Consider the following 14226-nt stretch of genomic DNA (forward strand, 5'->3'; position numbering starts at 1 on the left):
TTTTTCTCATTTTAGGCTTGAATTGCAGTATGATGCAAGGCTTGATCAAGAGACAGCGCTCATGATGTACCACAGCATGCTAGCTCAGCATTAATGCTCTATTTTTGAATCAAGACACCTGCCATTGACTAACTTATTTCTCAATCCCAAAAAGTCCCCTGTTGAAATTATGGGGAACATGTGATTATTACTATGTATTTTCTTAAAATGCAGTATTACTTTGTAATTTGATTGGATATTATTATATATAAATGTTATGAAATGTCACCCAGAGATAGCTGGACACATGATGTGCACGTTTGTGATTTCCGAGAAATAAACATGCACTCAATTCTTATTGGACAATCCATAGGACCACCCTTTGTGGTTTGCCGGAATAAAAGATTGTTTTGTAGTTCTGTATTTTTGGACATTTGACTTTGGAGTCAGCCGTCCCCATGTCATGTTAAATACTTTTTTCTTTATCATACTATAGCTGAATGGTCGCGGTCTTTGATTGGGCACGGATTTTTGACATATTTCTACAGGTACATACTTAGTACGGATCTTATAGCCCTGAAGAAGGTTGTTGACCCAGGAAGGAAGTTTAATGGCCGAAACATGTAAGCAAGGATTTAGATGTAGGAAGCTTTACTTTCTGTTGGCACCCTCATATTTTGATTTTACCTTTGCCAGTGGTAGTCGCCTAATACAGTGATAACTCAAGGTATACTACTAGACAGTTTTAATCCATCTGGACCCATGATCATATCCCGCTTCAACTATCTCTACTCTCCTGATCATGGCTGTGCCCACCTAGGTGGTATTCTCCATTACCTAGATGTGGAAAGGACCACAATGGTGAAGCATGCCACAATGAATAGTAGGTGAGATGTCCTTTTTCAATATTTTGTTACACCTGTGGAATAGTGTTAGGATATAGTTGTAACATCTGCGTATTTCTTGTAAACACAATAATCAACTTGCATTTAAACCGTGGCCACATCTACACTGGCATGCCTAGATACCAAATTCAAAAGGTAACAATGCACTCAAAACCCAGAATGTTGGTTTAGTGACTGGCCACAAAAAGACCACGTTCGTATACACACGCCTGGCAAGACTTCTTGGCTTCTTATGCAAGCCAACCTCCTTCTGAATATGCTGCGCCTCACAAGCAATTTTCAAAAATACTGCACAACCATAGGCTGTGATTGAACACTACCTCCTAATGGTCCCCAGGGGTTAGTGCTGCAGCAGAGCACACAGATGTTTCTGCAACTGTCTCATACATGTGGAACAGCATTCATCTAAAGCTTTGTAATGATTCAGCCTCATGCTAATCATTGCATTACTACTAACCCACCTATTCAGGCTCTTACCAGAGTTCGAGCCGAGGCTCTGTTCCCGTGATGTGATGTTACCACTAGCCTGACTGTTTTTAATAGATAAGAAGTGGTCACAGTAACCTTGATCATCTGTGAACCACTATGATTTATAATTATTAGTTGACAGCATTAATGATGACTATGCCTGGAACCATTTGTTCTTGAAAATATATAGTGATTTTAATTAGAACAGATCACTTGTCCCCATTTTTCTAAAAGCATTGCACTATGAAAGCTACATGTAACCCACCAGCCCTATAAGCACAGGTAACATATTGTCCATCTCAGAAACTCATACGTCTTACCTTTGTGGACATCCACAGTTTAGGTCTACTCCATCTGCAAATGGGCTCACCATGCAAGCAGCATCAGCTAAAGTCTGGGCTTCTTTGGCAGCAAACTGAACAATCAGTGGACGGTCACCTAGTGAATGACAGAAGATGGCAAGGATACATAAAAGATAACAGAAACATTTGTACTTTGTCGTGAGAAGTTTGTGAGGAGGTGCTCTGACAGAAGTGCAAGTGTAACAATGTACCCACATCTTTTACACCTGCCCGATTATCAAGTGTTGTGTTTTCATATGTTTGTGGTTTACCTCTTTGAAACTAAGTACAGGTGTGTGTGTGTCCTTTAGCTGCAGATTTCTTAATTTATATCTCTTCAAATGTTAATTGGCTGTGGCATTACATTTGAGGGGGGTAAAGGAAGTATGTTGTGAAGAACATTATCTACCTATAGGTATGAAGCTCAGCAAACCTTTTACACAGACATCTGCAATCAGATCAAGTTAGGTGTAGGGTCAGCTTGCTAGAAAAATTATGTGTTGAAGCAGGGGTGAGTTTTATCACCTGACATTCAGCCTTTACGCAGTTGATCTATGGGACTATTTAGGAAAGGCATGTTATTTTTCAGCAAACATGTGAGGACAGGTTTAACTTGTCCACCAGTAAGAGCATGAGACAGTAATCTTCGATCGTAAACTGCAAAGGAAATTGTGAGCCCCACATGCATTTGATCAGGCTAATAAAAATAGAGATTAATATTAGTAAGGCAAAGGTTATTGTGTTTGGACAGAACCATGTGAAGTTATGATGTAGGTCCACTGCTCAAAAGTATAGGACAAGCCTGATCTTCCGAATATTTGAGGTTATGGTTCGAGGAGGCGGGTAAATATAGATAGCATCTATCAAGACTACAATCTGAAACAGACACGACTATTTTAAAAATAATTTACTATACGTTACTTAGCCCCTCTGCAAAATTATTAGTAGGATCACAACAAAATTTATACCTGTATTATTATATTTTCCTGGGAATACAGTAAATTTGCTTCACCTTTTCAATGTTCTTTGCTTAAGGCTTTGTATGCCCTGATCTACCAAATAGGGCCCGATTCCTTATAAGGCAAACGAGCGGCTGCATTTAATTTTCTAAAATACTGGTCTGTCAAGGAAACAACAATGAAGGCTTTTGTGTGCTAGGAAATGGCATTCCATTTTGAAGTCAAGTCTAAAAAGTATTCAGCGTGTATTTGATTCCTATTTCACTGGTAAACCACTGGAATATTTGTATACTTCGCCACCTTGTTGCACAGAACATAGACTTACATTTAAGGATTTCATTATTCCTGGTTTAGTGATTAAAGAGCTCACCTAACAGTTATGTGCATGTCTAGGAGTGTTGTGTCTGTGACTTGCAAACTGAAAAGGTTATGCATATTATGAGCATGTCATGAGATTCTTAGTGGACACCTATTTCTGTTCAAACTATTATTTAATGTGACAGAGATTTGTTCCTTAAACATGGCACTGCAAAGTATTACTTTAGCTGGACGAAAGTTCCGACTAGTAAAATATGTAGGCTACAGCTATCAATGCACTATGAACTAGGCTGTTGCACTTGTGTATACAAGCCATTAGTGTTTTTACATAAAAACCTGTACTTAAGGAAAGGACACATTTTCAAAGTTGGTTATAAGAATAATGTATTTCACCCTTTGTAGATCACTTTTGAGGGTAATATATATTTTGTATTTTAGAATACCAACTCTGGGATTTGATTATAATGTTTTTTTTTTATAACTGCTTTATTAAGTTTTGAACACTGCAAACCAACAAAAACATACAGTACAGTGCAGGCTACAGCAAGACAATACATCTTCATTACACAAGGGTGCCCGAGGGCATATACACCAGAGTTCAAGTCAATAGAGAGTTATAACCACTGCACCAATCTTATACTCTATCCCACCATCCCAACCCATAGCCTTTTGAGACCAGGCTTTTAACAACTTATGCATGTAGGAGCATATCGAAACCACAGTTGGTCACCAACTGTTCCTGGGGGGAGGTGCGTGTCCCCATCCCCCACTATCTCATCACTGGTTACAGAGCTTACATCCTCCCCACCAGTAAACCCCTCCAACAGTGTACCCCAAGCCGCCACATCAGCACGTGCCCTCTCATCACTTTGTGACAAGCGCATATGCTGATCCTCTGCCACCCCCCACTCTAGATCTCACAGCCAGCTGGGAGTCATCGGATTCCGCGTACTCTTCCAACCAATTGCTACTCTACGCTTGGCCAGTACCAACGCTAGCTGCACCAATTTATACACAACTCCCTTACCCCTCAGCTTACGCACCACTCCCAGGATACAAGTCGTTGGGGTTGCTTCCAATTCCAATCCTGTAGCCTCCTCAATCACTGCTATCACTTCCTGCCGGAAGTCATAAACCGCCCAATAAGTCCAGGCCAGGTATAGGAATGAAGCACCAAACTCACCACAGCGAGGGCAGCATGCTCCATGGTGTGGATCAATCCTATTTAGTATACTGGGTGTGAGATACGTTCTGTGTGCAAAGTTGAAATGCAACAGCTTGAACTTGTGATTACACAACACCGTTCGGACCAACGACAAAGCCGCATCCCAATCAGCATCCTCTATGGGCTGCCCCAAGTCAGATTCCCATGCTCTACGTCCCACACTTATGACTCCCGGTTGATCCTCCCGTAGGGCTGTATAAAACCGAGCAATCAAGTGCATCTCCTCACCCCAGTTAATCAATCCATTTAATAACAAAGACGCCCAAGGAGCGACCGGAAAACCGTCCCAAATCTCATGTGCCACACTCTCAATTTTTGCATACTGCAGAAACTGACCAGAACCCAGATCAAACAGATCCTGAGCATCAGTAAATGATAGAAATTCACCATTAGGATACAGCTCACCAGCCACCTCACAGCCTCCCAATCTCCAGGCCTCTGCAGACATTGTCCTTTCCATATCCAGAAATGGGGCCAGATCCCATATCTTAAACTCCCTGTCAAAAGGGGCTCGTATGAGCACATGCTTAACTACCTGCTCCCAGATCCCAGCGGTTGTCCGTACCAGGTATGAACCTGTGGCATCAGACCTACCCTCCGACATCAGCATATGCACCAATGACCGCCCATCACACATACCAGCATACAACCTCTTTTTCCAGCTATCAGCCTCTGTCACCCATTTGGCCGCACATTGCAAATGTGCTGCATAGTAGTAGTATCTAATGTTGGGAATCGCCAGTCCTCCCCCCTCTAGATCCCCCTGCAGCACGGACAACGCCAGCCTGCTCCGCTGACCAGCCCATACTAGGGAAATCAGCAAACTGTCCAAGCGACGAAAAAGCCACACTGTCAACAGGTACAAAGAGTTCTGTACCAGGTATAAACACCGGGGCAAGAACACCATCTTTGCCACTGCTGCCCGACCCATAACAGAAAGAGGCAACCTATTCCAAAAAGAAACCGAGCGTTCCAGGCCTGTCACTACTCGTTCAACACTGTGTTTATCATACGCAGCCACAGAATCAGTGACCCAGATACCCAAGTACCTGAAACTCTCAACCTCCCACCGAAGCCCAGCCTCAGGAAGCTCAACCTGTGGGACCCCAAGGGGAACAGGAGTGATTTTTTCATGTTAATCTTGAGACCAGAGACAGCCCCAAAAGCATTCAACTTCTGCAGAAGCGCTGGCACCAAGACACGGGATACATACACCAATGCATCAGCATACATGGAAATTACATGTGCCGACCGTCCCACCAAAATCCTTCACTGCACCATCTCCTCACGAAGTCAGATTGCTAGAGGCTTCACCGCTAGTGCAAACAGGAGAGGCGATAGTGGGCATCCCTGTCGTGTACCCCTGCCTACCTCTCAGGTTTTTGCGATCTCTCCCCCACACGCACCTGTGCAGTTGGAGCAGTATACAGCAGCCGAACCCAAGCACAAAAACCGGGACCAAACCCCATGCCCTGCAAGACCTCCAAAAGATATCCCCACTCTACTGTGTCAAAGGCTTTTTCCAAGTCAAGAGATATCAGCGCCAATTCTGTCTCCACTCCTTTGGTCCTCTGCGAAATATGTGCCAATAGACACAGATTATAGGATGTACTACGACCAGGGATAAACCAGCATTGGTCCTCATGCACCAAACCCTGAATGACCCCACGAAGCAGAGTGGCTAAAATCTTACATAGTATCTTGACATCACTATTTAACATGGTAAGCGGGCGATACGAGGAGGGGTCTGAGGGATCCCCCCCGGCTTGAGCAACAAACACACTATTCCCTGGCGCATGGTATCCGGCAACATAGCACGCTAAATGTTTGCCAGAATTATCTCCCTCTCGATGCAATTGCTGCCTTTACCCTCTTAGCACTGTCCAGCTTAGTGTATCCCAGCAAGCATTAACCTCCTTGTATAACCTGAGCTCCTCCCGTCCAGCTGTGCTCACTTCGAGTGACTGCTGCTGCATTTCCCCAAGTTTCACCTCTAGGTCTGTAAGATCCGCTCCAATTGTCTGTGCACCCCGCCTACCATGCTTATGCACTCTCCCCGAATGACTGCCTTCATAGCCTCCCACTCCAGGCCCGAGACTCAGTCATGTTCCAATTCAATTCCATATATTGTTTTATGACTTCACCCACCCCCTCCGACATCCCACATCGGTAAGTAAATCCGCAGGCATACGCCAGCCTCGAGCCGTGCAGGTGACCGCCTCGTCCCATTGTAGCTGCAACCGCACTGGTGCGTGATCAGACAAGAACCTACCCATATGCGTGACATCCAGGACATGTGAGCTGCTGAGAGCACCCAGCAGAAACCTGTCTAATCGAGTGTGAGTATTATGTGTTCTGGAGTGACAAATGTATTACCTGCCCTCAGGGTGCAGTTCTCTCCAACCATCCCATAGTCCCAGGTGTGCCAATACCTCCTTAAGAGATTTTACCATCAGGGGTTTAGTTCCAAGCTTTGGTGGAAGGCGGTCCAAATCCCCATGTAACACACAATAGTAATCCCCTGCCCAAACCAAAGGCCTGTCCACACTGTCCCCAACAATCTCAGGTTTTCTGGCATAGAAGGAGTGATCGTCCGTGTTAGGGGCATATATATTGAGGATAACAATGGGTAAACCATTTAACATGCCCTCTACCAGAACATATCGGTCCTCCACATCTACCTCACTGTATAAATCAGTGAAGGGAACCCCTGGGGCACCCCACACAGACACCCCCTGTGCACAGGAAGAAAAGGAGGATGAAAACATTTTCTTAGCCACTTTGTGCACTTCCTCTTCGGTCATGTGTTTCCTGAAGGCAAGCAATATGAACCTTATGCCTTCTTAGAAACAAGTGCACCCTATAGCGTTTTGTATAACCCTTAAAGCCCCTGACTTTCCATGTCAGCATGTTAATAGTACGACCCATGGTGATACATTGTTGTCCCTCCACCCCGATGGACACATCCTCCTGCGTGCCACCCCCACCACCACAATGAGACAAGAAAAAGACATATTGCACATCTCGCCCTGACACCCGCACTGTTGAACGAACTTCAAACCTTGGCAAACTTGACCCATCAAACCTCCCATACCTCCTACCCCCACCCTAGAAATACAGTAAAACAACCAGAACAGACCATACTGTAAGTCCATTTCATGAATGCTGCCAGGACCACAGCCTAAACCCCAACTTACCATATCAAAAGGCCTACCACAGTTGTGGAGTGACTACCCCCCCCCCCCCCAGCATCAGTCTACAAATGTACCTAGTACCACCCCAGACCTAAGTTCACTAAGTGTTAACGGCACCCCGAGGGCCAGCATAATTCAGTCCGTTTATACGACCCCATCAGAACCGAGCCCAGTCGGCATCGCAGGTCTCCTCCAGAATGACACCCTCTCCGTTTGCACCAACCTCGTATATAGGAGAGAGAGAGGAGGCACACCAACACCCTGAGGTGTGAGGATAACAGTCAGGCTACTGCAGAGTCCCGACCCACACTCAGCCCCTGCTCCAGAGCTGTAACCCCGACCAAATCAGCAGCCATCACCGCCATTGTTCCATCTTGCTGTATCTCCACTCTGTGATGACAGTCCACCAGCCGACCAGCGTCACGCTACCTCCAGTCGGGCTTTCTGCTCCAGATACCCGATGAGTGACGCCACCAGGTCCCTCTGTCCTTCCCAGGCCACCTTGTCCCACATCTTTAACCATCGCCACACATCCTCCGAACTATCAAAAAAGTGTGATCTCCCGCCCAATAGGACATTTAAGCATGCCGGATACAGGAGCATTTATCTAATGCTCATGGCTCGGAGTTTCGCCCTGACCTCCATGAACCCTTTACAAGAGCTCTGCACCTTATTTGTGTAATCAGGATAGATAGATATCTTACAGTTCTCGTATATTGCCTTATCCGACTCACGTGCGGCACGTAACACACAGTCCGATCCTTATAGTTCAGCAGGTGGGCAATAATAGTCCTAGGCGGCACGCTGGGCCGAGGAGGCGCAACAAGGGCCCTATGCATGCGTTCCACACAAAGACCCTAGATAGCCCAGTTGGCTGCAGCACATCTCTGATCCAGTTCTCAACAAAGGATTCCGTGGCAGACCCTTCTGCGCGCTCAGGGAAGCCCAGCAGCCTGACATTGTTCTGCAGGGACCTTCCTTCCGCGTCCTCCAACCGCACCTCCAGCCGTCCGACCGTGGAGGTGGCCTGCACCATTTGTTTTCGCTGTGCCCCACCTCAGTTTGTAGCTCCACTATGGAGCCCTCCGCCACCTTAACCTTATCGGATACCTTCCAGAGGTCTGCCCGTAGCAGATTGACCTCCACCGCCACAGTCTCTATTTTACCCCCTAGTGCCACCCTGGAGCCCTGGATGGCCACAAGTAGCTCAGCGCGTGATGGCTCCTCGACGTTCAGCGGTGTCCTCATATCATCTCCACTCACCTCCGATCTGGCCACACGCTGCAGGAGAGTCACCGGGGTAGTATACGGTTTCATGGTGTTTTCCTGTGATGTATCTGTTCGCTTGTGGCGCCCCATTTCGCCCCATGCCCGGACCTAGGCTAGGGTGCAGACCCAGATGCAGCAGACAGTCTCCAATAAAATCTCAACCACGAAGTTCCACAGAGATAGTGTCCGCTGTTCTCTGCTCCTTTAGGGACCAATTTCTCACCAAGCGGCCAAATTAAGGGCCTCGGAACTCTCCAGCAGCTGACGACCACCCACCAGTCAGACACCGATAAGGGCCAAACAAGTTAAAAAATGCAGAAAAGCAGTGAGAAAAATAGAGGGAAGAAACAGTTCTGTCTGGGGGTCCAGAGTCCACCACCGAACACTCTCAATCTGTTGCGCACCAATCAGTAGTGTTTGTCCCGTAGGCCCAAATGTATGCCCCCGGATGCCATCCAGCCGCCCAGACTCCTCAACAGGATGCCACCGCTCACCTCCTATCCTAGGCGACCTTCCCTCTAAGCCAGAGGCCACACAGGCCCTCCGGGGGCAACAGCGAGATAAGCTGCCCGCCTCCCCAGTCCATGTCCAGCAGCGGGCCCAGCGGGCGAGCTGCGCAGTCCAGGCAGAGGCCTCCCTCGCCGCCTTCACTCTCAATAGGCCTTGCGCCGTCCTCCGGGGCCCCATCAGCCCATCCAATGCCCCAGCAGATGTAGCCGCTCATCTCGGGGCCCCAACATGGCCCAGTTGCAAGTCGGGGGGCCGCCACACCACGCAAGCCCCCCCGGTTCAGCTTGGCCTTCGGGCAGCAGCAGCCTGCCTCAATATGCGAGCTCCACGGCCCAGATGCCTCCGACACGACCCAGCACAGGCATGTGAACGCTGCCGCAGCTCCGGCTCCACAAGGTCCCAAAACAGGATCCAACCAAGCTCAGACCCTCCAAGCGTCCTCCCAAAGCATGAGGGGGGCCCCCACGGTCTCAGGGTGCCCTACGACCGCTGCAGGATGTCACCGGTGACGGGAGCGCACTAGGAGCACGTCCCACCGGTCATGTTTCCCGATAGTTTTTATTTTAAGATTGCGTGCATATTTTTATTTTTTATCTAATCAATAATAAAATACACAACACTGGCTAATTTCTGTGCATGTTTATTCATGGTTCATGATGTATAGCTTCCATCACCCAGCACAGTCTCTTTCTAGCTATGTTTATATTTTCTAGTTAAAGTTTGTAGGTGTACCCTTTGACAGCAGCATGCTCTTTTCTAGCTACTCTCTGTAGGCGTAGACCCTTGACAAGGAGCTTGCTGCTACTAATGAAACCATTTGGTTTTTTTCAGGGACTGGAACTCACAATGTGTACATATCATTGTTATCATTGTTTTCCTTTCAGGCGATCTCTGGGCTGTAACCAATGAAGCACAAGTATGCTGTATGTACAATCTTATCACTGGCTTCTTCTCTGCAGACTATATGTAGGCTGTAACAAACAGAGTCTGATTATTATATGTATAATCTTTATAATCTTCTCTAACCAGTGATATTTAAGATTTCTTATGTACGTTTCTTTTTGGTTTATTTCTACAAGCCATCTCAGAGCAGCAACCAATAACATAACTATAATCATGATACATAAAACAGTGACTGTACATAGGCACCTTATTAATCTGTAAGAGGCACACTTGTTTTGGAGATATAGAGAACAGACCTAGAAGATGCACAGAATAGGAGCCAAATTCCTTAGCAAGACACTGTTGGAAATTGGGTTACTGGTTGACTGTGGTATGAGCCCTGGTCAAGCAGCAACCATAACTGGTAGGTGTCAGGCCTAAACTAACCTGTGCTCACCCTCCAGTAGCTTGGCACAGAGCAATCAGGCTTAATTTGAAGGCAGTGTGTGAAGTATTTCTTCAACACTTCAAACAGTATAACAGTGAAACCACCACAAGAAAGATTCCACACCAGGGTAGAAAAATAGAAAAGAAATTAAAGAAACAAAATTAGACCAAAATGACAAAAATCCAATAAGTAGAACCGGTTGCGGGGAAGTTCACCGGGAGCAAGGAGAGCGTAGTTGGTGATGGTCGGTGGGGTGCTAGGATCAGGCCGGGCATCACAGATGGATGGATTGGAGCCTTGTGGTGGGGATACACACAGGTGACGATATTGGCTCTGCGAAATGACCAACTTGGGGCTGCTCTTGCTGGATTTCTGGGCAAGCAACGAGGTTCAAGAGCTTAAAAACCACTTCCAAGGGCCCAAGCCCTGAGAGGCACCTCTTGAAGGGCAGGAGCTTGTTGAAGAAGAGTCCAGGAGCTGCATGGAGCGTGTTATGTCCCTGAGGCTCAGATCAGTAGGCCAGCACACTAGCCCTTTGAGTCACTGTGGGGTCCTGGGTTCAAGATGGCTTTCAGGTCTAGTTTTTCCTCTCCAGGCAAGAGGGCAGCAGCTCAGCACTGCAGCATCTCCTTCAGAGTGGCAGTCCAACAGACTGACAGTCCTTTCAGCAGTAGGGCAGTCCTACTTCCTGGCAGAATATCCTCAGGTCCAGAAGTGTATTGAAGTGGTGGTGTCTGAGGTCCAATTCTTGTACTCAGTGGGGTTTTTTGATGTGGAGGGGACTTAAAAGATAGGTCGTTGGAATGCACAGAGGGCTTGCACTTATTGCCCTGGCTACAGACTCACTACAGGGGTGGGGGGGGGGGGGGGTTTGGAGGGGTGGGGATGTTGGAGGGTTAGGGGAGGAGGGGTATGTAGCCCTTTGTGTGGACAGGACACAGTCTGTTCAGGTGTAAGTGAGGCTGGATCCAGATCCTCCTTTCCATCCTGCCAGGATGGCCCCTCAAGTCACACCTAAGCTCCCATTATGTGTGGCTGTCTAAGGGGAATACACAAAGCCCTGCTGTCCCACACCCCAGACATGTGGCCAGAGACAATTAGCAGGCACCAAATAGTAAGAAAGAAAATGGGAACTTTCTAAAAGTGGCATTTTTAGACTTGCAATTTAAAATCAGACTTCACTTGAAAGATAGGATTTTAAATTGTGATTCCAGAGACACAAAACTTAAAAGAATTATGTCTTCCCATTTGGAAATTACACTTATAAATTGTAAAAAGCCAACTCCAATGTTATGCAATGGGAGAGGCAGGCCCGGCAGTACTGAAAAAGAAAAATTCGTTTTTCACTATCAGTACATGTAAAAGGACATGCCCTACTTTTCAAATACATGGCACCCTGTCCTCTGGGCTATTAAGGGACTACCCTAGGGGTGACATGTGTATTAAAAAGGAAGGTTTGGGTCTGCATACAGACTCTACAGTGGCGGCTGGAGACATGGTTATAGCGCTACTTATGTGGGTGGCACAACCAGTGCTCCAGGCCCACTAGTAGAATTTAACTTACAGGTCCTGGGCACCTGTAGTGCTCTTTACTAAGGATGAATAATTAAACTAAATATGCAAAGTGGGGATAAGCCAATATTACCATGTTTAGAAGAGAAAGCACAAACTCTGTAGCACTCGTTAGCAGTGGTAAAGTGCAATGAGTCCTAAGGCCACTGAAAACAAATTCAGCAGAAAGAGGAGGAGGAAGGCAAAAAGTATGGGGATGACCCTGCAGAAAGGGTCAGGTCCTACAGACACTAACTGCTCTCCATAACAAGGCAAAGGCATATAGGTATGCTGGCTTTGAGTGCCCATTTTTGATATATGCTTTTACCATTGTGGCAGAACGTGTGTCTGAATTTTATAATGTTTAATAAGTTAGGAGGTAGGTAATGTTAGAAGATCTCTTTGCCTCTGACTGCTTATTTATAGTTGGCATTGTTGCTGCAAACTTTCTCTAGTGCCATAGTAAGGGTGTCATGGGCCCTCATGCCAGCAAGCAAAATGGATCAAGCTTCTTCCCTGCTGGGAGGTAAAAGAGAGCACCAGGGTGGACCCCTCACAGCTTTGGCGTCGTTGACACCGCACCTGCTGCACTAATGATCACTATGCTGTGAGCCAGATGTTAAACAGCTTTTCCACAGAACTCTGAAGATGTAAGAGCACAACATCCTCTACAGTGAAAGGCATCTCCATAATATCTGGAGCTTGGGACAGTACCGGTCTGGTTAACTGGAGCAAGCTGTTTCACAAACATCTCTATCCTGGCATGGTATCAGTGTGATTGAAAGACGATACAAGCTGAAGGAAGGGGAGGAGAGAGGCTGCAGTAGGTGCAGTTACAGAAGGAACACTACAGGCGTTCGAGGAGGCAAGTGTCAGAAGCTAGACTAGCAGGCTGCTGGAACAGCAGAGAAGCTCCCTACTGTGTGGGAGTTCTGCATGAGTGAGAACCTGAGAGGCCAGAACCAGACTGCCAAGCAGGCCAAAGGAGACTGGAGGCATAAGGTTAAAAACTGCAGAATGTCTGGAAACATTTACTGGAGATGGCTGGAGCTGGAGGTGCAATATTACTTGCGAGGGAGCTAAAATTTAGGTTAGGGTTGTTTAGGTTTGGCTTGGATAAGAATTATGGCATGGATTAGGATCAATGATGTGGCTGGGACTTTGTTAAGGCTGGGCTTGCTTTTATGGCAACGTAATGGATAAAATGGAGGTTAAGCTTCAGATTAAGGTTAGTGCTTCTGTTGCAGTTATGAATATTCCACACTTGCCTTTGCAACTCAACAATAAGATCCTTGTCCACAGCAGATCAAAGGAAGTGAAATCACTCAATACACAAAGAGAGAAAAAATTGAAGTTCAAAGCACTCAGTGTACTTTTTTCTGTGCAATTCAGAGTATGCGCTAAGATGGTCTCTGCTAAACAGACAACAGGGGGCAACACCACAGAAGTTGGTGAGGTTTAAAAAACTGTGGCCTATTTGAAGGATACCAAGCAACTGTTGAAGGTGTTTCAAAAATGTGTGGTGATTGTCATACTCCGTATGTGTTAGAAATGGGGTTCCTGGTTGGCTACGGTAAGCACCTCACCCAGGCAGGGACCACCACTCTAGTCAGGGGAAGGGAGTTACACACCCAAGATAATCCCTGCTCACCCCCTTGTTAGCTTGGCATGAGCAGTCAGGCTTATCCCCGAGGCAATGCGTAAAGCGTTTGCACAACACTAGTGACACAATAAATACACCACAAATAAAACGCTACAACAAGCTATATAAAAACTATATTGCACATAAATCATCATCATCATCATTTACTTTATTTCGGTAAGAGAAACATACCATAAAAGTACAATACATAACAATGTGTAAAGAAAAGTTATAAAAAATACACAATAAGATAAGTAAAATTTTAGAAAGGGGAATAAAAACCATGGAAAAATAGACATAAAAAATTACTTGCACCAATTATATAAAAACAACACCTCTGGACCCAGAAAATATCAGCTAATATCATCCACCAAGGTACAATAAATATACTTAAAAAAATCTAAATCTAAAGGGCAGCCACCCAAACTTATTCTTTGATTCGCTAATCTAAAGGGCCACACATGGTTCCTAAAATTTTTACCACAAGATGGAATATATAAGCAGGTAAAACCAGTTCCCAGAACAATTCCCAAAA

The 14226-nt window shown here is 46.1% G+C and overlaps 1 protein-coding gene across 4 annotated transcripts in view; it reads right to left on the bottom strand.

The window, feature by feature from the left end:
* DUS4L (dihydrouridine synthase 4 like) overlaps positions 1-14226 on the bottom strand; it is a 108667-nt gene that overhangs the window by 19294 nt on the left and 75147 nt on the right. For all 4 annotated transcript variants that reach the window (XM_069229837.1, XM_069229835.1, XM_069229834.1 and 1 more), the window contains one exon: positions 1673-1790. In XM_069229837.1, coding sequence (XP_069085938.1) covers positions 1673-1790 — 118 coding nt within the window. The remainder of the gene's footprint in view (positions 1-1672; positions 1791-14226) is intronic.

This window comes from Pleurodeles waltl, chromosome 4_1, assembly GCF_031143425.1.
Source record: "Pleurodeles waltl isolate 20211129_DDA chromosome 4_1, aPleWal1.hap1.20221129, whole genome shotgun sequence".
NCBI classification, from domain to species: domain Eukaryota; kingdom Metazoa; phylum Chordata; class Amphibia; order Caudata; family Salamandridae; genus Pleurodeles; species Pleurodeles waltl.